The sequence below is a fragment of the Euprymna scolopes genome, chromosome 9, assembly GCF_053919585.1.
Source record: "Euprymna scolopes isolate OS-2025 chromosome 9, ASM5391958v1, whole genome shotgun sequence".
Taxonomy (NCBI): Eukaryota; Metazoa; Mollusca; class Cephalopoda; order Sepiida; family Sepiolidae; genus Euprymna; species Euprymna scolopes.
In genome coordinates, this window is record NC_136490.1 from 62,568,582 (window position 1) to 62,595,635 (window position 27,054).

The 27,054-nt window shown below is 31.7% G+C and overlaps 1 protein-coding gene across 1 annotated transcript in view; it reads right to left on the bottom strand.

Moving 5' to 3' along the window:
• Positions 1–538: 538 nt before the first annotated feature.
• LOC145284542 (casein kinase II subunit alpha) overlaps positions 539–27,054 on the bottom strand; it is a 128,018-nt gene continuing 101,502 nt past the window's right edge. Inside the window, exons 7-12 of the mRNA XM_080133446.1 lie at positions 24,887–24,997; positions 23,698–23,799; positions 23,151–23,251; positions 5,838–5,986; positions 4,033–4,119; positions 539–1,013 (exon numbers count right to left, since the gene is read on the bottom strand). Of these exons, the coding sequence (XP_079989572.1) occupies positions 913–1,013; positions 4,033–4,119; positions 5,838–5,986; positions 23,151–23,251; positions 23,698–23,799; positions 24,887–24,997 (651 nt within the window). The 3' untranslated portion in view covers positions 539–912. The remainder of the gene's footprint in view (positions 1,014–4,032; positions 4,120–5,837; positions 5,987–23,150; positions 23,252–23,697; positions 23,800–24,886; positions 24,998–27,054) is intronic.

The window sequence follows — 27,054 nt, forward strand, 5'->3', positions numbered from 1 at the left end:
AAATATGAAAGGAGAATGTGATTTTATATATATATATATATATATATATATATATATATATTATATATATATAAAACAGAAAACAGTGATGGAGGAAAGACCTTTCCTCAGAGGCATATTGTAATCTCACAGACCCACTGCAGCATTAAAAAAAAAAAAAAAAAAAAAAATCCACCACTGCCAACTAAATTTCTTTCTTGAGGGATGAAGGGTGGGATGGGAAGGTTGGAGATATATATTTTTTATTTTTATTCATTTTTTTTATTTTTTTAAATTTGCAAGTGTGTTTTTTTTTTTTCATATTTTTGAAATTTTTATTTTTAAAGTTATTCAATTTTTTTTTTGTTTATTTTAGAAGAGGGAAGTTAAGCACTCATGTCACTTAAAAAAAATGTTTTATTATTTTTTTAAAACTTCTGTAGTAATTCCATACCCACAAAAAAAAAAAAAAAAAAAAAAAAAAAAAAAAAAAAAAAGTGTCTGCCCTATGTTTCATACGTAGAGTCATAGGTGGCACGATTAATTCAAAACGCGGGGAGGCAAAGAAAGAAAAAAATTATATATGTGTATGTATATATAATTTTTTTATTTTTATTTTATTTTTTGACAATTCCGGCTCCATCAGCGGTGAATGAAACTCAGTCTAATTTATCCTTGTCTTTGTAGCGGTCATCATCAACATCATGATAATAATCATCATCCCTATCGTCGTCGTCGTAGTAGTGGTGGTGGCGCTTGTCAGTTATCCAGCTGTTGATGTAGAAATACTATATGTGAGGAGGAACAACAACCAATAGTAGAAAGAATTTAGCTGAGGAAATAGTGTGCAGCAGCCGTCGTCTTCCTGTAGTGGTTGTTGTGACAGCACTAGATGACTTTTTTTTTTTCTCATCTCTCACTCCACATCCACATCTATGTCTGCGCAGCAGTAGCAGAACTGTTTTGGATTGGAGAAATATTGGAAGTAACCACAGGAGAACTTGGCATACCCACATTGTTATTAACTCCACTCCCTGCAAGAGATGAGGAAACAACATATCATTTCCAGACTCAATTGCACAAAACACTCAAAAAGGTACAAATAAAAACATATATACACACACACAGAGGATGAGTCACGGGAAATGGATTTTTTTTTTTTTTTTTTTTTTTTTAAATAGACCACTCCTTGTTCTCCTTCAGTAAGGGATAGCAAGTGAAAAAGGTAGTCTTTAAACCTGCTTAAAATGCCGTTTAGTTTATTTCTTTAAACATGTTAAAACATCCGTTTCCCATGACTCACCGTGTGATATCATTGGTGCGTAAAGTATACGAGCACAAGTGAAAATCACATTTTAAATAAAAACTTTGATATACATATCCTGCCAAAATAAATTTAAACTAAATTTTTTTTTTTTTTTTTTAAATTATCTAGTAGAAGTTTAATATACAAGTGACCTTGTCTATGTGCAGAACAGTTTCTGACAAACTACTCTGAATTTTTGGTTTACTGACTTTAAACTTAATATATAGGGAATTTGGACCTGTGGAACAAATTTTATTTGGTTTTCAGCCAGTAAAAATAGCTGCTATGGGGTCAAAACGTTTTGAATTGGAACTTAGCAGGCGTAAGTACTAAACGTATTACTTCTACACACGCGCAAATATACATCTCTACCTTTAACAATGTTATTTTTAGTTTTTAAATGCATGTGGGCTTAGATGGTAATGAATAATGCTGGTTTTAATTTTAGCTGATAGCACTAAGTCATTAAATACTTTTTAAAAACTTTTTAAATTACTATATTGGGTACAATAATCAATAGACTGTGATAATAAATACGAAATCTGCATGAATTAAGATACTTTAAACATTTATGATCGTGTAATGCCAGGTGGCATGCTAGTTAAAAAATGAGTTTACATTACAATTTATAACTTGCATATATAATTGCAGCATTAAGATTTGATTATATAAATGTTATAAATTTCAATTTAAAAAAAAAATTCTTAATGCTGCAATATTTTAAGTTATAAATTTATATTTTTTTTACTAGAATATCTTGTCCTTTTCTTTTTCAGTTTTAACAACTAGTCCTTTACTTTTCCATGTTTAAGCTTAACCATAAAATTTTTAATGCTCACATTTTTCTATTGTAATCCATATTTCCAAACTTCCAGTAAATTCACTTGTTCTTTGTTTAATTTCAGTCTTATTTTTTTGCCCCCATACACATAACAGACATATGTAATAATGTACAGCACTTGTCTGCTTTCAATAAAACCCTCAATTATCTCCCTTTCGTTCTGTTTCACTTGTTACTTTTCTTTCTGCAAAAGCGGTGAATTGATAGTAATAGTAGTTGCTGTAGCGATGTGGTTGCTATGGAAACCAGTCATAAAAAAAATGTTGCTCACCTCCTTATGTTTATTTTTTTATGATTTTGAACACTAAAAAATTCATAACTTTTGTTTTACCAAACGAAAATTGGCATTTTTTTTTCACAATATAGCTGAGAAGGTGATCTATAAACTGTAACAATTGTTTGAAATTTGGTTGAAAAATGAGTGAGTAGTGAAACTTTAAAGCAGTTTTAAATGACTAAAACTGTCACAAAACTATATGTTCAAAGACTACCATGTTTGAATGATATTTTACCAATCCATTATTCACTATTACTTGGTTAAATAATAGATTGACTTATCTCCCCCTGCTTTACAAAATATCTGCTCTTATCAATGGTGGATTGGCAAAACACAATAAAACAGGGTTTTTATTTTTTTTAATTAAAATTCTATTCAAGTTTTCCTAATTTTTAGTATAGATACCTATTTTTGTCAGATAAATAACTATATCAAAAAGTTTTGTTTAATTTAGTTGGAACTGCAATTGTTACCTGTGCCCAATACTATACTAGTACTGAAAATTGTTTTCTCTCATAACTTCTGGAACCATTTGTAAGTTAAAAAAAAAAAAAAAAAAAAATTGTTTATATATTTTCTCAATCCCTTAATGCCAAACATGACTTGTTTTGAACTGATCAATTTTATGTTCAATAATGCCCCCCACCCCAACTATTTTTCCATTGACCTTGATATATTGGAAGGTGATATAAAGTTTACTGAAACATTAATTGAATAAAACCAATTCCTAAGATTTTTCAGTCATTATCATGCACATAAATATAAGTTACAACATGTTTACAGAAACCAAATTTAAAAACATCAAATACAATATATATTTGTTCAAATTTATGCCACTTAATGGTGAAAAAGTCTAATAATGTGCAAATTTCAAATACTAACCTCTTGCCTTCAAAACCTTTAATAAAAGTTTTAATTAAAACTGGAGCGAATCAAGATTTAATATTAACAGAAAAAAAATTTATTTTGATATCTTGATGATGGCATGGCGGTGGCGTAATATGGTTTAGACCATAACTATCGAAATTCTCACTGAATAACCTATAATTAATATTTCAGAAAAGAACTTTAAATTAAATTGAGACTGAATTACAATCAGATCAGAAAAAATAAATAAGACAAAAAAAGAAACAAAGTTTGGATGGGAAAATTCTTGAGTAGATATTTTATTCTTAAAAAATATTGTTTTGGAAAAAGTTCAAATGTTGTGGAATTAGTTTATTCTTTCAAGCAAACTGAATTGAATTTTTGAACAATTATATATATATATATATATATATTTACATTCACTTCCATATAAAAGTGTGTATGTGTGGGAGGGGGGGGGGTTACAATGCAGTCTCGAGTGAGGATTTGGGGATTGAGGATATAAAATAAAAAATAAGTCTAATTAAAGCAGCAAACTTAGAATGACATTAGTTCAATGTATAAAAATAAAGTTACATTTTTGAAAGCTTTAAATCACAATTACTTGAATAATTTCAAGCAAACTGTGCTTGTCACAATGAGATTGATATGTTAGAATTCCACATACATTTAAGAAACTGATATAGGCAGTCTAATAAAATTAAAAAAATCCAACAAGATGCTGTGAGAAAGAATAGAAATTCTATAGTCAAGGCTTCCCACCTCCTATTTGTGATGAGCTGCTGATAGGCGTAGGAGATGTATGACCAGACATAGAAGACATTCCGACTTGTTCTTTAACAATAGGATCTGAAAAAATAAAAATAATAAAAATTATTTGACTAGTCGAATATTAAAAGCCAAATTTTACAAATAAAAATGATTTTAACTTTGGATGAATTAGATAAAATACATGTTCAAACACAGATGAGGAATTGGAAGTAATAACTTTTGAAAAGGTCAAAATGTACCATTTAAAAGTTTTTTTTTAAAACTAGTTCGAAAGTTGGGAATTGCCTCCTTTTCAGCAGACTCCTCACCTGAGATTAGGAGTTGGCATTTACAATTTTTATAAAAGAGTAGTTTTGTTAGCTCAGTTCTTCTCACCTGCGTGTCTGAGGGATCACAACAGTTTGAACACTTTTACATAATCCTTTGCATTTTTTTGTTGTACTCTACTACCCAACTTGTGCAGCTTCAAAGATCTTGTAGAGGGCAAACAAGGTAGTGTTGCATCATGTGGTTTTCCTCTCCACATTTGGTTTTGTAGCACTATCCAGTCATAACTTTTGATCACCCCCATACCTGTTCTCAGTTTTTCATTGGTAGAGCCTCAGAAGGGTGGATTTTAGTGTTAGGAAAGGGGAATTCTTTTGCCATCTGGTTCACAGTTGTAGTTTAAACTGTTGTTAGAGGTTGGACATGGCCAAAGAGCTTCTCTTGACTGCAGTTATTGGTTCATTCATGTAGGAGATAGTGTTCATCATTGATAGTTTTTGTGATCTCTACTCGATTGGTAGAGGCAATGAGGAGATGCAGGTTTTTCAGGTTAGTAGGCTCTGGGCAATCAGTGATCAAACAGCAAGTGTTGTTTAATGCCAAGTCTAATTATTTTCTGGATTACGTTGATCTCTCCCAAACAAAACATGTACACTTTGCAGAGAAATAGTACAGGGCCAAGGCAGTACATCTTAGTGTATGTGTGCAGTGGATCCTCACTTGGAGTTGATCAGTTTCTGTAAGTTGACTTTCATTGTTTCTTGAACTAGTAAATTCAGGAGTTACTTCCCTTGAATTTTGTACCAAACCTCCTGTACTGGTAAAAAGGTTCGAAATAGAGGCTTGACCTTTTTTCTAATCGTGGGTTTAGAGTTGGATGGATGTGTTTCTACCAAGTTCCACACTTTTACATGAATTTCACACTTGATGCAGAGTTTTTGATTACAGTTAAGATAGAACTGCCAGACAACTAACCATCTGGGCACAACTCTTTTCTACTGGCCACAGCATTAGATACCAGAATAATTTCTAGACAATATGAAGATCATATTTATTTTACATTGTCCATTCATAACTATTATATATCTTGTATAATGTCTCTTCATAAACCTTCTCTGAAATAAATGTGTATGTATTCATGGTGTCTGGTTATTTTGTAGAGATTTTTTTTTTTTTTTTTTGCAGAACATGATCGAGTCTTTCAAAAGGGAAAAGAAAAAAAAATCACAAAAACAATGTTTGATGCATGTTAGGCCAGGAAGCCAGTATCTTCAGACAGCCTGATCTGGTAACATCAGTTCAGAGAAATGATTCACACATAATTAACAGGGTATAAATTGGAATATCAAATATTTTAAAAAGCGAGCCAAAGGTTTATTTTTTCAGACAGATTCCAACTTGGATAACAATTTGTACAAATCATAAGAACTCCCAGGATGCAGGCTTTAGATTAGAATTAATTCAAATATAAAATTTGTTAGAAATAGTATGGATTTTTAAGGCAAGTGTGGAGATAAGCAATATCTTACAGAAGTATGGGTGTTCCATGGCTTCTCTTGCTGTTAACCTCTCTTGGTGATCATATCGTAGAAGTTTGTCCAAGAAATCTAATGCTTCAGGACTAACCAAATGTTGATTTTCACTGTGAACAAATCTTTCCCATCGTTTTTTTGAATGCCTGGAAAAAAAACAAAACAAAAAAAATACAGATTACAAGATATTGATAAAGATGGAAATTTTACATCTGAATGCAAACTACAACACTGCTATTAATGTACTATTTTTCAGGGGAGGAAGGTAGCGTAGCATCTGTTTTGTTGTCATGAGATCATTCTTCAAGGCATTTCCCATTGTCAACAAGAAATTCCTAGTCAGCTTTCTATTAACAGACTTAACATTATTATTAAACTAGCAGGGAGACCCAACATTGCCTGGGATTGAATGATCGAATTCCACATTCCCATATGTTTATTGTCATGGAAATCAATGAATTCATCCATTTTTCAATCAATTCAATTGATCGTCTGGTTTAATTGAGGACCCATTGCAAGTACACCATGAGCAAACTTCACATGCCTCCCTGCAGTGACAGTCCACAATACATTGTAGTCTACATTGCACTGTAGAAAACTTACTGTTGATTTTATAAAATTATTTTTTACGTATAATGGCTTGAATTTGAGTTTAAAATACAAAGGTCCAGTATCATGGTTCGATTGTGCTCTAAGCACATTACTTTTGAATGCACTCATCATATCAAAGAACCCACTGTTGATTTTATATGTCAGGCCAGTATGGTAATAAAACTTCTCAAATGCACTTGTGACGTTAGGCTATGTAAGATGTCAACTTTGGTCAAAATCGCCTGTTCCTTCTTTCATCTAACTACTCTGATTATCGATACTTAGATATTCCAATACAAGACTTCTTTAAGAACACTGCCAGGCACATAAAGTACATTTATGTGTAATTTTCTAAAAAAATCGTCCGAGACGTTTTTAGAGTCCATACACACCAAAGTCCTTTTATATAATAGATTATATATATATAAGATAGAGAGAGAGAGAGAGAGAGAGAGAGTCAATGAAAAGCCCAACGAATTTGATAGTAGCTGATTAGAGAGTAGCTGATTCAAGCCAACTAGGACCATGTTTTAAGGAACATAAAGTTAAATGCAGTTTTCTTAAAGCCTTGAATATTTTACATTTAAAAATTATTGGAAGATTTGAAAGAAATTACTTTTATTACAAAAAAACAGGTAGTGCTGTCATTTTTACTTTTCATTGAAGACTGGCAAGAAAAGTACCACCTGAAAGTGTTTTCAAAATATATATTTAAACGAGTTTTCCACTGACAATATACAACTCTCAACAAAAAAGAACATTCATCAAAACATACATTCTTGGTATAAAAGATCTCACTGAATAGCAAGTAAATATAAGAGTTGTCTATAAGTTGTTGAAAGAATCATATTGCTACAACTGGGCAAATATCACAAGCACATAATACAAATTTATACTCCAATAATTTTTTTTTGTGTGTGTGTGTATTGATATTCATATAAAAACCCCTTTTTTCTATTTATTTAAAAAGAATATACAACTTTGCTATATATGGGTTGTGGAATTGCATTCATTTTCAAAAGATCTAGCTAATTTGCTTCATTTTAATTCTCTATTAGTTTTTTTTTTTGTTTTCTTATAGGATGATCATCTTTAGTTAACTATTATGTGTAACTATGCTACATGATTTATACTTGCATAATATTTATGTAAAAAGGTTAGAGTAAACAAACCCCTATATATATATATATAAAGCTGTGTGTGTGTGGTCACGAATAGGCTCCTATAAGGTTGACTATTTTAAAAAACTGATTACATAGATATAGATGTATCGAGAGACAGGAATGGGTATGTTTAATCTGGCAGAACGGTGGTTCATTAAAATTGTGGGGTCTGCGTTCGCGCCTGGTCCACAAAGTATGGAAATAAATGTAAAAAAAAAAAAAAAAAAAGTTTATAAGTGTTTTTGATATAGATGTACATAATACTTTGATAAGTATGTTTTAACTTAAATAGGGATGGTATAATAAAATTGTGGAGTCTGCGTTGGCACCTGGCCTCCATAGAATGGAAATAGGCACAAACTTTAATAAAGACTTTTCATATCTATCTGCGTAAGTATACTTTGATAATTATGTTTCAGTTTGAAGAAATATGGTATAATAAAATTATGGGGTGTTCGTTCGCACATGAACTCCATAGAATGGAAATATGTCACAAAGTTTAACAAGGTTTTTTTAATATAGATCCACAGAATATTGTGATAAGTGTTTCAGTGTGAACAGGTATGGTATAATAAATTATGGGGTTTATCTATTTTATTTTTACTTTCATCATATTTTACTTTGGTTTTGATACCAACAAATTCGAAGCTATCTCTTTACAACCCTTCCTTTTCATAACCTATCATACTTTCATAAATCAGAGTTCATTTTCTGTAGGCTGTTTTTGAACCCAGTCAACGGCAGGTACTTTTGCTAGTATATATATATATTTTTACGCATGCATATATATTTGTTTAAATTTTTTTGCCTAAACTTCTATCAAATAGAAAATCTTTTATCAGGATGCCTGCCCTTTAATCCAAGATTGTATAGATCTTTTATTATACCCCGTCGCCATGTTGTATGGTAAACCTTTTCTAAATCAAAAAAGATAGCTATTGAATTTTTAATAAAAGCTTCTTTGATAACGGTTTCCAATCTGATTATGTTGTCCATTGTTCCCCTTTTGTTTCTAAAACCACTTTGTAGGTTGGCAATTAAGCTGTTGGTTTTCAGATACCAGTTCAGCCGTTTATCATTCTTTCAAATGTTTTGCAGAGACAACTTGTCAATGCAACTGGTCTGAAATTTTGTGGATCTTAACCGTCTTTCTCTGGTTTAAGGATGAAGATCAGCTATTGGTTAGTTTTCCCTTGAACCATATTTTGTTGAGCGTGTTTAAAAGATGCATTATTGATTTGGGAGGAAGTTGTTTCAGAAACTATGTATCTCACTCATCCGCACCAGTAGCTGTATTATGTGCTTCGCTTATGGCTTTTAGAAGTTCATTTTTAATAAAAGGATAGTTGTATTCTTTTTTGTTGATCGAGCTGAAATTTTATTTGTTTATCTTTTTTCTGTATCTTGTTTTGTCTTTTGGAAGGGCCAACTAATTTTTACTGGAGGAATTGTTTTAAAATTTGCTATATTTTTTTCAGGTTTTTTTGTAGGAGATGATTTAAGGAGGAGGGTAAGTTTTTGCCCGAAATTTTCCTTACCATGTTCCACACTCGTTTGGGGTTTGTATTTGTATTTATTTTATTTATATAATCTTTTCATGACATCCTTTTTGCTTCTCTGATAACTTTCCGAGCTATTGCTCTTTGTTACTTAAAAAGATTTAGATCGTTGATTGAGAGTTGAATTTTTGTAAAGCAGCTTTACGTAGGCAAATTGCTTCTTTTTTTTTTTTTTGTTAGTTCTACTGCTTTTAGGTATACATTTTTAGAAAAATATTCTATAGATTTATTTGGCTTTTCCTCCTGAGAGTTTTTGTTGGACTTTTCTTTTTTTTGTATATTCCTCCCAATTTGCTTTTTTTATTTTATTTTCCACTGGGAGTGATGGTTTTTTGTTTCTTTCAGATTTATTAAAACCATTGGGAAATGGTTGCTACCCCATGAACCTTCTAGAACCTTCCAATTATAATCCATGAAGATAGTACTAGATTGTGTCATTGTGACCCCACTAAGTAGGTGCCTAAAGCAGGATGAAGGTATGTGTTGAATTTATTATTTAATATGCACAAGTTGCTGCTGTTAATAATTTTTTCCTTTCTTATCTAAGTATGCAGATACCCATATATTGTTGTGACTTAAAATTACCTAAGAGTAAAAAGGGGTTGGGTAACTGATTTATCATTTCGTTCAGCTATTTTGTTTATTGCATCCTGGGGTGAGATGTAGATAGTGCAGATATTTATAGCTCTATGTAGTGTGGTTGCTGTAGCAATGGCTTAAATATTAGCTTTTAGATCTATTTTTCTTTGTGGGATATTATTTATATCCCTTTAATAAGGATAGATACTCCTTCAGAGATGCTTTGTTGGGTATTGTGGATGTGATTGTATGGTTCGTAGTTTTTTTTATATTTATTTTATCTTCAGCTTTTAAAAAGGTTTCTTGGAAATATATGATGGCTGGTTGTTGAAGAAATAAGTCATTTATGTAAGGTTTTAGACCCCAGCAGTTCCATTGGATGATTTTTTGGATTATGGTTAGATTTTATGTATTTATTTTTAACTTTTGTTAATCGTTAGTGTCTGATCTTGGATCTTCTGTGTCCATTTTCTCTTTGGTTTTAACTTTTTTGTTGGTTGGTGGTTTATTTCCTTTTCCTTCATGGATGCTTTTTGGTGTCTGTTTTTTGGGGGGTTTTTTTCAGTGAGAGGGGTTGTTCTATGGATGTTGTAGCACTTTGTGGTTTTATGGATCTTTTGAGTTACGTTTTGGTTTGGGAGTTTTGTTCAGTTTTGTAATTTTTATTTTCAATGTTGATTTGTTTTAGTTTGTTTGAACTCTTCCATCAGTTCCCTTATTTCAATAAGTAATTTCATAATATCAGGTTTGAGGTTTGATAAATTTGCTTTTGTTGTTTGGTTTCCAGTGGTATGCTGTATGTTTTTTTTTTTTTTTTTTTTTTTTTGTTATTTCAATGTATCTTGCATTTTCGGCTAGGTTATGAGCTCCTAGGAAGGTTATACTTTTGATAAGTTTTATCTGAGTAATTTCTTTTTCTTTCTTCCATTTGTCATTGTCATATTCTTTTGAGTTTGCACTATAGCCTTTTTGGCAGTCAGTACATTTTCGCAATTTGTATGGGTCTCGTTTTCTCCACACCTCATGCATACTGGCGAGCATGTGCACTGGTCTTGATGGTGCCCGTACCTTTGGCAGTTGTAGCATCTAAGTCGATTTGGTATGTATGGTTTGGTGTTTATTTTTTCACACCCTATTGTGATGGTACTTGGGATTTAGTAAGTGATAAAAGTTAGGATGTAGAAATTTGTACCGATAGCTTGACCATATCTTAATTTGGATTCTTTTTACATAGATAACATTTCGGTTTGATTTGGTTTGGTTTGGTTTTACGGCATATCAACCTTTTTTTTTTTTTGGTTATTTAATGCCGAATTCAGTTTTTTTTTGTTTTTTTTTTGGAATAGATATTTTAATTTAATCAGTGAGTCAAATCAGACTTTTTGTATCATTAGGTGATGTGCTTCCTTCCTTTTTTGGGGGTGGGGTGTAAAGTTGGATTGAATTAAAGTTATATTCTTTTATATAGATTTACTTTTTTCAGAAATGTTAGTATTTTGTTGGAGTTTATTTTTTTTAAATAGTTCTTTCATATTGTTGACATGGTAATAATTTTGCCGGATATGCGCGAGATCGCCACAATCCAAAAGAAAGTGTTTTACTGTAAAAGGTTCTTGGCATGCAAAACATTCTGGAGGGTCTTCTTTTTTTAGCAGGAAGGAGTGGGTTATGTGCGTATGTCCTATGCGAATAAGGGACAAAATCACTTCCTCTCTACGTGATCTTCTGGCATCTGGTAATCGTTCTTCTATTGTGGGCTTGATCTTGAAAAGTTTATTATTTGGACAGTTATTCCATCTTTCTTGCCATTTCTTCATAATCAGATTATTTATTTGTTGTTTGTAGTCAGAATGTGGAATTTTTATATTGCTTTTAAGGAGTTTTAAAGCATTTTTGGCAGCTATGTCAGCTTTTTCATTGCCCTGAATTCCAGAATGACTGGGGATCCAGCAGAATTTGATACTTTTGTTTTGTGAGAGAGTGTGTATTTTTTGTAGCAGTTTGATGAGTAGTGGGTTATTTAAATTTTTATTCTTTAAGGATTCGAGTACCGATAGGGAGTCTGAAAAAATTATAAATTTGTTGTGGGTAAGGTCAGTGATGAGATCTAGTGCCATATCTAAGGCTGTGGCTTCGGCACTAAAAATTGAGGCATGGTCTGGTAGTCGCTTCTGTAAGGTAATGTTAGTGGATACGACTCCGCATCCGGTTTTGTTGCTGTCTTTGGACCCATCTGTGTATATGTGCTGATGGTTTGGGTATTTTTCCTGAATGATAAGTTTTTCTTGATAGGTTAGTGGATGGGTTTGATTTTTTGGGAGGTTATTTAATTCAAGGATGATTTCAGGGTATTTTAGTAGCCAGGGTGGAAGGCTTAGTTGGTTGACATTATGGATATTGGTGATTGTGATACCTGCATCTTCTACTAGTGGTTTTGTACGGAGCGCAAAAGGTTGTATAGCTTTTACTTTTTGGTAATATAGATTTTGGTAATTTGGATTGAAGGTACAGTTAGAGGTTGGATTTGTTGGCTGTGATTTTTCTCTATCATAGAGCGAGTAATCTAGTGAGTTTGCAATGCAGTTGTAAGCAGGATTTTCTGGGCAAGAGAGAATTTTGGTCAGGTATTGCAAGGCTAGTTTGTCGCGTCGAATTGATAATGGGGGTTCATTGGCTTCTGCATAGAGACTATCGATGGGGGAAGTTCGGAAGGCTCCCAGCGTAAGTCTGAGGCCCTGATGTTGAACGGTGTCCAATATCTTTATGTACGACTTTCTGGTGGCACCGTAAATGAAGCTACCATAGTCTAGTTTCGATCGCACTAGTGACCTATATAACTTTAATAGGGTTTGTCTGTCCGCTCCCCAATCTGTGTGGGCAATGACCCGCATTAGCTGTAGGGTTTTATTACATTTATTTTTAAGATGTTTTATATGAGGGATGAATGTAAGTTTTTTGTCTAGTATTAACCCTAAGAATTTATGTTCATTTACAACAGGAATCGGAATATCATTTAGTTTTAAAAGAGGATCTGGGTGCAGTTTTCTTAGTTGACAAAAGTGCATACATTTTGTTTTGTTAATGGAAAATTTGAAGCCATTCTTAGTTGTCCATTTTTTTATTTTGTCAATGCATTGTTGAAGTTGACGCTCAATTATATGGATATGTCTTGAGCTATATGCAATTAAAAAATCATCAACATATAGAGAGCAATCCACGCCTTGGTTTATGCATCCAACAATACTGTTAATTTTTAGGCTGAATAATGTTACCGACAAAATACTTCCCTGTGGAACTCCCGTTTCCTGTTCTTTGATGTCCGATAGGCGTGTTCCTACACGGACATTGAATAGTCTATTATTTATGAAGTTGTTGATGAAGATGCGTAGTCTTCCATTCACTCCAGCTTCTTTGAGATCTTTCATGATGCCATACCTCCATGTGATATCGTACGCCTTTTCAAGATCAAAGAAAATAGCAGTCATATGCTTTTTTTGTATAAATGAATTTCTGATGAAAGTTTCTAAACGAATTAAATGGTCTGTTGTGCTACGATGTTTTCGGAAGCCACACTGAAAATTAGTTATTATTTTATTTGTTTCCAGAAACCAAATTAACCTGGTGTTGACCATTCTCTCCATGATCTTACACACACAGCTTGTTAGAGCTATGGGGCGATAATTGGAGGGGTCAGATGCATCCTTTCCTGGTTTTGGTATAGGAATGACTGTGGCTTGTTTCCATATGGCTGGAAGATTGCCATTGAACCAGATGTCATTATAAATAGAAAGTAAATACTTTAATGGTTCATCTGGTAGTTGTTTTAGAAATTCATACGTTATTTTATCAGGTCCCTCAGCCGTGTTGTTGGCTTTTTTTAATGAATCCTTTAGTTCATGGATGGTAAAAGGTTTGTTGTATTCTTCCTCATTATTACTTTTAAAGTTCAGTTTGTTTTTTTCTGATTCCTGTTTAAAGATCTGGAATTTTTTAGCGTAATTTTTAGAAGATGAATTATTTGCAATAGTATCTGCAAGCAGGTTTGCCATGTCCTCTTTTTTAGTTATTTTACTATTGTTTACACAGAGGTGGTTGAGAGGGGAACTGGTGTTTTTTCCTGATATTTTCTGAATCATATTCCATACAGTTTTGTCTTTGGTGGTGTTATTGATTTTAGACACAAAATTCTTCCATGATTCCCTTTTGGCTTCGTTTATTGTTCGGCGTGCTTTAGCCCTGCATATTTTAAAGTTGTTTAAATTCTAAGTAGTTGGTTGATTGTTGAATTTTCTTAATGCAGCACATCGTAGCCTGATAGCCTTTTTACAGTCATTATTAAACCAGGGACGATTATACTTGGTTGATGATTTTGTTTTAGGAATACATTCTTCTGCTATTGAGATAATGGTATCTGTAAAGTGAGTGATTGGGTCTTTCTCACATTTTTCAGGTAGGAGTTTGTGTTTGCATAGTAATTTGAATTCATTCCAGTTAGCTTTTTTAAGGTTCCAACGAGGAATTTTTGAGATTATTTCAGGACCAAAATGTTCTAAAGTTATTGGAAAGTGGTCACTTCCACAGGTATCTATATGCACTGTCCAATTGTAATCTATAAAGATACTAGGATCACTTATAGAGAGGTCAATTGCTGAGGACGAATTTGTAGCGGAGTGAATAAACGTTGGTTTTTTGTTGTTATATATGCATAGATTGTTGTTGTTGATAATATTTTCTATAGTGATTCCTTTTCTATCTGTGTTTGAGCATCCCCAACTAACATTATGACTATTAAAATCGCCTAATAATAAGAAGGGGCGAGGGAGTTGGTTGATGAGTTTTTCTATTTCGGTTTCATCTATGGGGTCGTTTGGAGGCAGATAAATGGAGCAAATTGTGATCGTTCTATGTAGGGTGGCTGTGACAGCAATTGCCTGTAAGTTAGTTTGTAGATTTATTTGGCTTTGTGCCGTGTTTTTATTAATGAGAATGGATGTTCCTCCTGAAGCTCTATTTGGGTTATTTGTTGTATAGTTGTATTCAGTAAAACTTTGAAGATTGATATTTTCAGATGGTTTTAAAAAGGTTTCTTGTAGGCATATTATTGTGGGACATAGATCGGATATCAGTAGAAGTAATTCATTCCGGTTGGCTTTTATATCTCTGCAATTCCATTGGATTATTTTGTTGGCCATAGTTTAGATTTTATGTATTTGATTTCCCTTTTGTCTTGGGAATAGGGGTGTTTTCTTTTTTATGGGGGTTTAGAAGTTTTGTCTTCTATTTCCATTGTTTCCAAGGAGGTTTTAAATTTATTTTGGTCTGCAGTTCTTGTATTTGAATCATTGGACTGTTTCATGTGCGTTTGAGCACTTGTGAGCTTTTTATCATTGGTAGATTCGGTTTCTGTTTCCATGGCTTCTGGTTCTTTGTGTTCAATTGGTTTGTTAGCTTTTATGCTTGATTTATCTCTGCTTTTAGATGTTGAGCGAGATCGTGGTTTGGTTTTTGTGGGGCTGGTTTTCTTTGAGGAATTTTTCCCATTTATTGTTCTTGTCTGTTCGGATATTTTTGGAGAATCTTTATTTTTTTGCTTGTTGTTATCTGTTTTTATATTAGAACTCTTGTGGGGGATTAAGGGACTCTCCTTATTGTTGGTATTCTGCTCTTCAGAGTTCTCGATTTCCAATATCTTAAAGCTATTGGAGAGGGGAATTTGTGGGTTTATTTGTAGTTTTTGTTTAGTTAAGTTTGGTTCTGGTTTGTTTTTTTGGATTTGTTTCTGGTCTACTGGGTGTGGCGTTTGGATTTTTGGTTCCAGTGAGTTTTTTTTCATTTCTTCAATTGTATTTATCAATATTTTGATTTGGTTGGTGAGGTCTTGGATTTTAATATCGAGGTTTGTTGTGCAATAATTGTCATTGTGTTTATTTGTGTTGGGAATATTCTTTTTGGTTATTTCGGAATATTTAGCTGTTACTGCCTTTTTCCTTGCTTCTGGGTAGGTGATGTTTAATGAGTGTTTAATTTTAACAATTTCTTTTTCTTTTTTCCAGATTTCACAGTCTTTGGAGTAGGCACTGTGATTTTCTGTACAATTGGCACATTTATAAGTTTTTTGACAGTTGATATGATTGTCGTTTTCTCCACACCTTCCACAAACTGGCTGGCGTGTACATCGGTCCTGATGATGACCAAACTTTTGACATTTAAAGCAACGCAGTGGGTTAGGGATGTATGGTTCGACTCTTAGTTTCTCATAGGCTATTTTTATTTCTTGTGGAATTTTTTGTTGGTAAAAGGTTAATATATATGAGTGTGTGTTTATCATTTCTCCATTTTTTTTAATTTGAATTCTTCTGACATCCGTTACATTTTGTTCTTTTAGATTTGAACGGATTTCGTCGATGGAGCAAAGTGAAAGTTCAGGGCTTTTCACAACTCCTTTGCATATGTTTAGTGTTTTGTGAGGGTACGTTTTTATTTTTATATTGTCAAAATGTTTCCATTTTAAAAGTTCATCTGCCTGTGTTTTGGTAAGAATTTCTATCAAAAGATTACCATTTCTTAATTTTTTCACTAGTTTAGGTTTGACCCTTTCTGATAGTATTTTTTCTATCTTGAAGGGGGAGAGTTTGGTTAAAGGCACTTCTCCAATTGACTCCATTACTATGAAGTTTGGATAGTTATCCGATTCCTCATTCGTGTCACTGTCCGAACTGTCTAAAAACCGTTTTTTACTTGGATTTTTATAACTCATATTGGGTTCGTTTTTTTTTAATTCATCATCCCTGCTCCCCACCCACCTTGGAGCCCTACTTGGGATGCGCACAGGGGGGAAGCCCATTCGCCCTGGCTACAACAGGGTTACAGGTATGATATACTTGTACATAATGTAGGCTTCGAGCACTCGTGTATCTTAATTTCTCCCATCCAAGTAAAATATGGGAAAGATCAGAGAAAAACATCCATGTCTAGTCCTTGTTCACTATATACAATTGACCCTCAGCCACCGCTTTCACCACTTGTTTGGGGATCAGTATTGATGGGGAAGTGTTGTGTATTATTTAGATTTGGTGTAGATTGTATGCGTATAAGTGGTGAGCTAGACGTGACCAGCCGATTGATCGGATCGGGCCTCTCCGATCGCCCATCTGGCCCAGTACGAGGCCAAAGTGGAGTGTTGCAACTGATACCTTTATTTCCCTAGGTATCAGTTGCTCAGCCACCAGGATCCTTTTCGTAGACATTACGGGATGCCACCTACGGCCAACAGGTGGCCCCATTGAGGGACTTTTACTCTCTGCAAGGGGGCAGTCAGTGTATTCTAATGCCCCACTGACGGGGTTGGGAAGTAGGAAAAAAAAAGGGAAGGGGGCTGTTGTTTTTGTTTTTGTTTTTGCAGAACATAATTAAGTTTTACAAAAGAGAATAGGAAACAAAAACGGAAAATCGATGTAGGTGCATTTCGTCTCAGGAAGCCAATAGACAGCCTGATCTGGTAGCACCAGTAACATTTCGGTTTCTCAAGTTAGTCATGATTTCTTCCAAGGAGCACAGGTATAATTCTGAACTCTTGATCACTCCTTTACTGGTATTCAGCGTTTTGTAGGGTTAGATTTTTTACTTTTTGGTTGTTGAAAAGTTTCCATTTGAAGATTTCTATTCTATGTTTTTGGCTTTCTACTTCCACTAGTAGTGAGCCATTATTTAGTTTTTTTGACCATTTTAGGTTTAATGTTTGAAAATATTTTCTCTATTTTGTTATGGATTCTTCTTCAGTTACTTCTAAAATTATAAAATAAGGAAGATTTTGATTTAGATTTCAGTTTTGGGGATTCTGTTTCTGACTCGGAACTAGATTTGTCTGAAACTTCAGTGTTTTTTTTTTTTTTTAGGCTTTTTATTTGACATTTACATATTTTAGATTTTTCATTTCTCCTGCTCCCCCACTTCCTTGGAGCCCTGTGTGGGAAGTGTTGGGGGGGGGGGATACAGGAGAAGTATACTCATCCTGCTGATGAACGAGCACTCGTGTTTCCTTCGTCTTTTCTAATGGCCTCATTTCTAGAGAAGATGTTAGTTTTCTAGCCGGGTTTCATTCATTCTTCACCAAATTGATTGACTCTCCAGCAACTGCTTACTAAATCAGTTTATTGTTTAATGTGGGGGAGCATGAACATCTTTTCTTGTTGTCTTTGTCTGATTCAGTGCTAGTCATGACCAACTGATTGATTGAATTGGGCCTATCCAACTGCCTGTCTTAGCCCAAGTAAGGACCAAAGTGATATGCTGCATCTCATGTCCTAATAGGATTTTGAAAATGATCTGCTCAACTACTAGGATCCCATCTTTAGGCATTACGGGTTGCCACCCATGGTAAACAGGTGACTCCATTAAGGGACTTTTACTCTCTGAGAGGGGGGGGGGTGATATATTCTAATGCCCCACTGACAGTAACGTATTCTTTTAGAATATAAAAATATATTTTAACCAAAAACCATTTTGTTTAATCATCACAAAAACACCTATTTATTTAATTTATTTTTATTTATATTTATTCTACATTTACATTTTTCTCTACGCTTTTCACCATTTATTTGTATTAGAATCGAATATGTATGGAAGCCCTGAAGAAAATGAATATATATTTCTCTTTCACTTTGCTTACTCATGTAAAAATGCTACAATGTCATTTTGTGTTGCTTATTGACATTCTCCAAAACAATCACTGAATGTTATCAAAACGATTCAGCCGCCTATTTTTACAGTTGTAGATTTACTTTTTACTTTCAGAACTATTCAAATCAAGAAAGGCGAAACCAACAAAACATTTTTTACATTTTAAAAGCTAAAATTTCTTTTACTGAAGTCAAATAAGAGTCATATTGAATCTTTCAATAGCTCAAATAATATCACCTGTGTGAGCTCCGTCTACAAGCGAATCGCAGTAGTTTCTCAATTAGACTAGTTGAACCTGACCATTGATCTCTTAATGATTCTTCCATTCAGCGTCTTGTGCCGTCATCGACTGATTCTTTAGTTCTTCCGCCAAAGCGCATAACTGTCATACTGCTCCCCATGATGTTACCAGGGCCCATTAGCCAGTTCAGGTTCTACATCAGTCTTCCGTCATGAGTGGTCCTACATGATTACCATAGACTATATCCTCGTTCTGCCACGATTTACGTCGGAAGTGAGGGCTTCTTTCATCTGACGGTATAGCCTGTTGAGCTAATCCTATTCTGTTGTAAATTCCGCACAAGCTATGACATAAGGTTGGCATTTGTGGAGATTCAAATACTTTTTATCACCAGGATCGGTATGCTCTTCACAGTAGTTTTGAAGTAAGGAAAAAAAAAATCCTTTGCTTACATAAGATAATTCTGTCCAACTAACAAAAGATGCAATCGACGTCCAACCAAATTTGAAAATATTTTTTTTTTTGTATTGAAAATTACCCAATTTCTTTATTTAAAATGTGTGAAAACACTTAGTGCACATATGCAGAGAAAGTACAGTACTACTTTATTGATTCTAGTTTCAGGTTTACATCAAGTTTTACGGTAAATTTTGTCTAGTAAATTGTTAGGTGAAAGTACAGAATAGTTACAAAACACCTGTTCCTCTCCAAGTTAACATAGGTTTCTAAATGTTATTTTTGTAAGGTTACTTTCACTGCATAAGGTTATCATATGCATCCATATAATCATATTGTAAGTTTTTTTTAGTTTTTTTTTCTATTAATTTATTAAAACTATTTTATTCACAATATTTTTTAGTTAAGTATTTTAAACTATTCTTTAATGATCAGAAATACAGTTAACAAATACAGTTTATTGAGCCAACAAACTGTATTTGTTAACTTTCCATAATTCGTTTTACTTTCAGTTAGTTTCCATTTTGTTTGTGTAGCTGGAAAGTGTTAACATTGCCATATATATATCTATAATATAAAGCTGAACGTCTGTGTGTCTGGTCACGAATAGGCTCCTATAAGGTTGACTATTTTAAAAAACTGATTACATATAATGATAGATGTATCGAGACACAGGAATGGGTATGTTTGATCTGGCAGAACGGTGGTTCATAAAAATTGTGGGGGTCTGCGTTTGCGCCTGGCCCCCAAAGTATAGAGAAAAAAAAAAAAAAAAACGTTTCCAAAGATTTTTGTTATAGATGTACATAAGAACACTTTGATAAGTATGTTTCAACTTAAATAGGAATGGTATAATAAAATTGTGGGGTCTGCGTCTGCACCTGTACTCCATGGAAATATGGCACAAACTTTAACAAAGACTTTTCATATCTATTTGCGTAAATATACTTTGATAATTATGTTTCAGTTTGAAGAAATATGGTATAGTAAAATTATTGGGTGTTCGTTCGCGCTTGACCTCCATAGAATGTAAATATGTCACGAAGTTTAACAAAGTTTTTTTTAAAAGGGGTGAGGGTCCACTGAACACCTTAACTTTAATCTTAATTCATGTTAGCTTTTATTTATTTTTTGAGTTGAATCATATTGTGTCGAATAAATTCACGTTCATATTAAAGTGAAAGCAAAAAAAAAAAAAAAAAAAAAGTCGAAACTTTAGATAATTCTCGACACAAATTTTGCATAACTTTTTTTCCTTCTCCCCTTGCACATGGCAATCTTTCGAAAATAGATAAACAATAAAAAATAAGAACGTTACTTGTTATCGTGTCAAAAGAAGGAAAAATCCTGCTCACGTGATTACGTGTCTTTTTAAAAACATTTACATAATCTTTTTATTTTTATATCTGTTTAAGCTTTTTTTTTTTTTGTCAGTGTACCAGAAGGAATTTAGTTAATTACAACCCTTTCTGTGTGTTCTTTACATTACAATAGTGCAACCCTGAATCCGACGGCGCACCACCGTTCAATACTGTAAAACTGAGACGAAGCTGTTCTGCTTGCATAGTGATTCTTTGCTTTAAAAAAATAAAGTAATTACGTGTTTACTTTTTTAATATCCCATTTTGCTGTTTCGGATTATTTTACCAAAGTAAATAAAGCTTCATTATTTTTCAAAACTGTTTTTGTTTCTTTGTTTTTCGATATTTCGTCGATATTATTTAGTAAGCGTGTTTAGCAGAAAAGCCAACAAACGACTACCCGAAAAAATAAATATACAAGAAATAAATGTTACTATAGTCAAGAAAAGTTCAGTTCATGTTTTTTTTTGTTTTGAAATAGTTTTAATGCTCTTTACTTGAAATAATTTCAGCAAACCGAAATTAAAACAAAATTTGAGGCGATAACTACTTAAATGAATTTTTATATAAACTACACATGCCATAATCGAATATTCCTTAAGCACAAAATAACGGAAAACATTAAAATGTTTATAGATATTCCTTATGTTGACGGAACTCTCTTAAACTGTTAACACAGAATGCTCAGGTGCCCCTCCTTCAAATTGAAAATGGGGCTCTCCATTTTAAAGTCGCTGCCATTTTTTTTTTTTTTTTTTTTACAAACTACTTAAAAATACAAACCAATGAACTTTTCTACCATAAAAGTAACTTTTATTGACTATGGTAACATTTATTTCTTGTATATTTATACAAGTTAGAAAAGCATTTCATCCAAGGCATGAAAATTGTTAAAACGTTTTTACTATAGGCTTTAAAAATAAAGGTGCAAGATTCAATTTGAAATTTATTTATCTTGAAAGTGTACGTTTATACATTTTACAAAGTAAAGTATAAAAATTTAATACCTTACTTTGTAAAATGTATAAAAGGGAACTTTGAAGATAAATAAATTTCAAATTGAATCTTGCACCTTTATTTTTAAAGCCTATAGTAAAAACATTTTGTTTAACAATTTTCATGCCTTGGATGAAATGCTTTTCTAACTTGTATCGTATCTTTTTAAGATTATATTTTATTTAATTTATTAATTTGGATTTAAAAAAAAAAAAGATATATGTGGTTTTGTATGTATTCATAAAAACTCTCCTACTCTCTATTTCTGATTGTATTTCTCCTCAAACCACAACTCATTTTTGCAACCCCCTCTTTGTATTATTACAGGTCTGAATATTCTGTTTCAGTTTGTAATTCTCCTCACTCCACAACTCTTTTTTGCAACTCCCTCTTTGTCATATATGTATGAATGAGAAAATCTGAATTTTTTTAACAAAAACTTTAAAATAACTTTTTTAGATTAAATATTTTTAAACTTCTTTCAGAATAGAAAATCTTTACAATTTAATAAGGAACATATTTCATGTAAGTTTCATTAAAAATATTCAGTAGATAACGAGAAAAATAGAGATGAAAATTTCAAAAGGGGTGTATAACTGGTTACGCTCAATAGTAGTCCTCGCTAGCGAAAGACTTATTGTTATTCTATCATTATTATTATTTAAAACATTTTGTCCTGCGCTTTCGCGCGAGGACTAATTATTATATATATAACATTTTCTCTTTGTAAGGAAACATCGTTTTCTTGGTAACTCTTGGCTACGAATGGAAACAAAGTTGATATAAAAAATATATTTTCGCGAAAATTATCTTTACTTTCATCATATTTTATTTAGAGTAAAACTTTTGAGTATCAAAACCTATCTCTTTACAACCACCTCCTTTTCATAACCTATCATACTTTCATCAATCACAGTCCATTTTCTGTAGGCTGTTTTTGAACCCAGTCAATGACGAGTACTTCTGCTAGTCTATATATATATATTATTTCTTTATTTGTAATATAACTTTTGAAATGCTTCACTTTTCCAGTTATATTTATCAATTTGTTAAATAGCAGTACAGAATAGTTGATATAACCTCCTTCCACAATGGTACTCTAAATAACATTAGTTCATCATGAGCAGTTAACGGAAGATTATTAATTAAGCCATTCTTAATATCAGCAAATTGTCAAACCATAAGGGTAGCAGAGTTATTCATTATGCTATTAAAATAATCACACACACACACACATATATATATATATATATTAGTGTTGGGCAATTAATTGGAATATTTTTGGATATCAGAAAAATTGGTGCCTATTTTCTGATGCCAAAGATTCCTTTAATTATCTTTTTTTATTTGATTTAAGAAAATATTCCAATGCTGCTAGTAATAATAAAATAAATATCTATTAATTTAAAATTTCCAATAAAACTAAAATGTTAGACCACCCCCTTTTCAAGTGTTTTAACATTTAAGAAAATATATGCAGATTTAAGACTTGTTTTTACGGTAATCTGGTCAAAATAAATTTTATAGTTTAACATTTATAAAGAATAGGAATCAGTAATTGTATCAGAAATGGGAAAAATCTTGGAAGTTTACAGTTAGAAAATGTGTGTGTGTATATATATATCTTTTTAACAGTAAAATTTTAAATATAGATATATATATATATTTTTTTTTTTTTTACTTACCTTCCTAAAATATCATTAAATCTTGGATCCAAATCTATTAGATATTTCTCTATGTAGCCATAAAGATCATCTGTTCCTAAAACTTTGGCTATACGAACCAGCTGAAAAAATAAAATAAAAACTATGAAGTAGTCTTCTAACTTCATTAATATAGATGATCGATTTGGGATAAGAGATGAACAAGGGAAGCTGGAACAATTTAGCATGAGCATTACAAAATCTAAAAGAAATCAAATAAATTAAAAATGATTCTTTAAAGTGTGATAAAGAAAATAATTGATATTATTGTCCATAAGTTGGAAAACAAATAGATTAATGTTAATTACAAGAAAAAAAAACACTTTTCCATTATTAATTTCTGACTAAAATTTATTTTTCGATAAATAAAGCAATTAAAACTACCATCACTCATAGACAATAAACAGCAATCAATTTCTTAATCTTTTAACACGTATTCTAGATTTTTCTTTTTAATTATGACAAAATGATCTGGACTTTGTGCAATTTTTACCATTTTCCTAATTTGATAGGAAAAAAAAAATCTTACCTGATCATAATTATCATGACCATGAAAGAAAGGCTCTTTTCTGAATATCATACTGGCAAACATACAACCTAAACTCCACATGTCCAGAGAATAATCATACATCTGCAATAAACATATTTGGGAAATTTATTTTGAATGTAAAATTAAAGTGTAACCACTAGAAAAAGTTCATAAAAATGGGGATGGGTGTGAAGAAAAAAAACTTGAAAATAATCAAGGAAATTACTATTACAAACAAAATTAAACAGAAAACATTAAGCTTATAGGATTTTTTTAATTAAAAACTTTTTTTTTTTATTTCATTTAAATAAGTATAAAATTTGATATATTATTTGAATTAAGAATATAAGAAACACCCCAGAAAAATAAAAGACCTGTAAGTCTTCAATAAAATTTTTAGTACTTGTACAGTTTAATCAAGACATTGCAAGATTAAAATATCAAGAAAAAAAAGTTATATTGTACGTATCCGTTTTGAACTGAAATTAATTGAAAAAAAAAAAAAAATTTTTTTTTTTTTCAATTAATTTGATCGACTATTTTTTTTTTTTATGACAGTGTGCTGAAGGTAGCCAGGCTTGGATTTTTAGAAGATAACTCGGTCTAAAGCGTCGACCCCCCCCCCCCAATGCCATCTTAAATAGCATTTTTTCTTAAAAATCGTAACATGGCTATCTTTTAACTGTAAAAAAAAAAACTTCTTGATCAAATTAAGTGAAATTTTTTTTTTCAGAGAACTTCATTCCATAATGGATACGTACAATATAACTTTTTTCAATATTTTCATTTTTTAATGTCTTGATTAAACTGTACAAGTACCAAATTTTTGAATTGGCTAATTTGAAAGGAGTCATCTTTCACTGCAAGAAGAAATGGTAAAAACCTTCAGGTTCAGAACAATTGCCACATCCTTTCAGTCTAAAAATTGTATGATTTTTAGTTCCACTTTTACAATCCACCTAAAAATTTCCATGTCTAACAAAGTTGGCAGATGATGAAGCAAAGAACACCTGTGGCTTAAAAAAAAAAAATGGAGCAGAAGAAATACAAAGCTTGTGTTTTGATAAATGTACTTTAAAGAATAAAGATTATGTTCTAAAAACGAAAAGCACTCTTTCTGGCTGAAATACAAAATAAAATTTTAAAGCATATGCCTTATTACAAATTGCAAAACAACAAAAATAGTTACCTGGTAATCCAACAAAAGTTCAGGACCTTTGAAATATCGAGAAGCAACTCTTACATTGTACTCCATTCCTGGGTGATAAAACTCTGCTAAACCCCAATCAATTAAACGGAGCTATAAATTAAAAAAATATATATTTTTTTAAGTTTATTTAAAGAGACAAATAAAAAATAGTTATAAGTAGTTTATAAGATACTAATATTAATACCAGTAGTTTATGAATGTATCCATTTTTATTACAAATACTTACACTTTCAGATGATTTAATACTTATTTTTTTTTTAATTGCTTTAATCTGAAAAAACTAAAATTGCAGATGGCTGCAATTAATAGAAAGTATTTTACATTTTAGATGTACTTTTATTAATTGAGTTTTATTGTGATTAAATATATTAATCGCATTAATAGCTTAGATAAACTTTAGAAGCTGTCATGCTGTTTGTATCAGAGTATATAAAGAGTGCTAATTCAAGAAATCTTTGCCAAAATTTAAAATGGATTTAATGAGTATCTTGTTGAAGTGAAAAAATGATCAGGTAATACACAAAAATGCATTTAGCAAATTGTTATTTTTATCTTGTTCACCAAGTTTTCTCTTTAGTTCTGGTTAAGTTTCATATTTCCATAATTTTTATGATTAGAGTAAAATACTTTGTTAAAAATAAAAAAAATTATTTAATTGGTTTCATATAATGGACCTAAGTAAAACTGAAATGAAATATTTTAAATACATAAAATAATCTAAATAAACTGCATTAAAGAGCATATAAGACATTCAACAGGGTTCATACAGATTTTTAAGGCTTTCTCTAGACAAAAGTCAAGTTTTCCAAACAAAATTTGGTATATAAACAATGATATAATAAACCAAAAAACTTAGTAACTGACAACAGGAAAAGTCACTTATTTATCTCTTTATTTTTTTTAAGTAGTTTTAAAGGAGATTTTTTGACTATAATGCATAACAAAACTAAACTATTTACAATTCAAGCTCACCCCTACAATACTGTCTTTGACAGTGATTTTGTATCATTTTCTTGTTTGGTTTGATATTCTTGGAACTTAGCCAGTTCATTTTTTTTTTTTTTTCACAGGCTGACCTTCTGAAAGTCAGCCACTTTGTCAATAGAGTAAAATTACGAGAATTCTCTGCTTTTGCTGACATCACTTTCCACTCTCATTTTCTTATTCAATTCTATCTGCTCAAGGTCCATCTTTCTCTTGAGTTTTTGTCTTTCTGGTTGTCTTATCTCTTTTCATACCTCTGGTCATGGAGCATGAAACAAAGAGGGAAGGGGTTACTGGCATTTGACCTGGTCACCTGTGCAACTAGAGGATAATCCTTCATGTTCTCTACCTCTATTTCCCTGCTTACTGAGAATCTTTTCTCAATATTGGCATGGCTATGAGAGAGAGTACCAGAACAGGCTTCACAAATTGAAGCAGCTTTTGTAACAGGATCAGTCATGTAGGTTGTGAACAAACCTGTACATATATACTAATAACAATGAAATTTCTATATTATATATCTCTCACTCTCATTATATATATATATATATATATATATATATATATATATATACATACATACAATTAACATTGAAATTTACATGTTTTTATTAGTACTTATGACTAACTAAAATAAAATTTAAAAAAAAAAAAAAAAAAAAAAAAAATTTTTTTTTAAATGAATGTTTTTGGTCTCATTCCAAAAGACACCTGCAAATTGTTGGGGACCAGAAGTAAAACGTTCCATCCTCATCTTTTGGAATTTCTTTGGCGGAAAAGGAAAAAAGCAGAAATATTCTCTTGCATAATTGTGATCAGGGATCAATATGCCATATGAATTTTTTCTTCATTAATTAATAATAAGTTCATTAAATTTTTCTAGTTTGTTTCATTGTTATATTTTTAACAATTTTTATTTTTTTTTTTTTATGAAACAAAAAAAACTAACATAAGGCAAACGATGTTAAATGTAAAAATCGAAAAAACAAAAAAGAAAACAGAAAAACGAACATGTGAAAAATGGCTTAAATAAGCCTGTTTCAATATTAAAAAAAAAAAAAAAAAAAAAAAAAAATCGGTGGGTACCCGGGTATTTTTGGGTGTGTGGTCAAGGGTGGATAAGCGAAGTAAAAAAAAAAAAAAAAAAAACTCACACCACGATT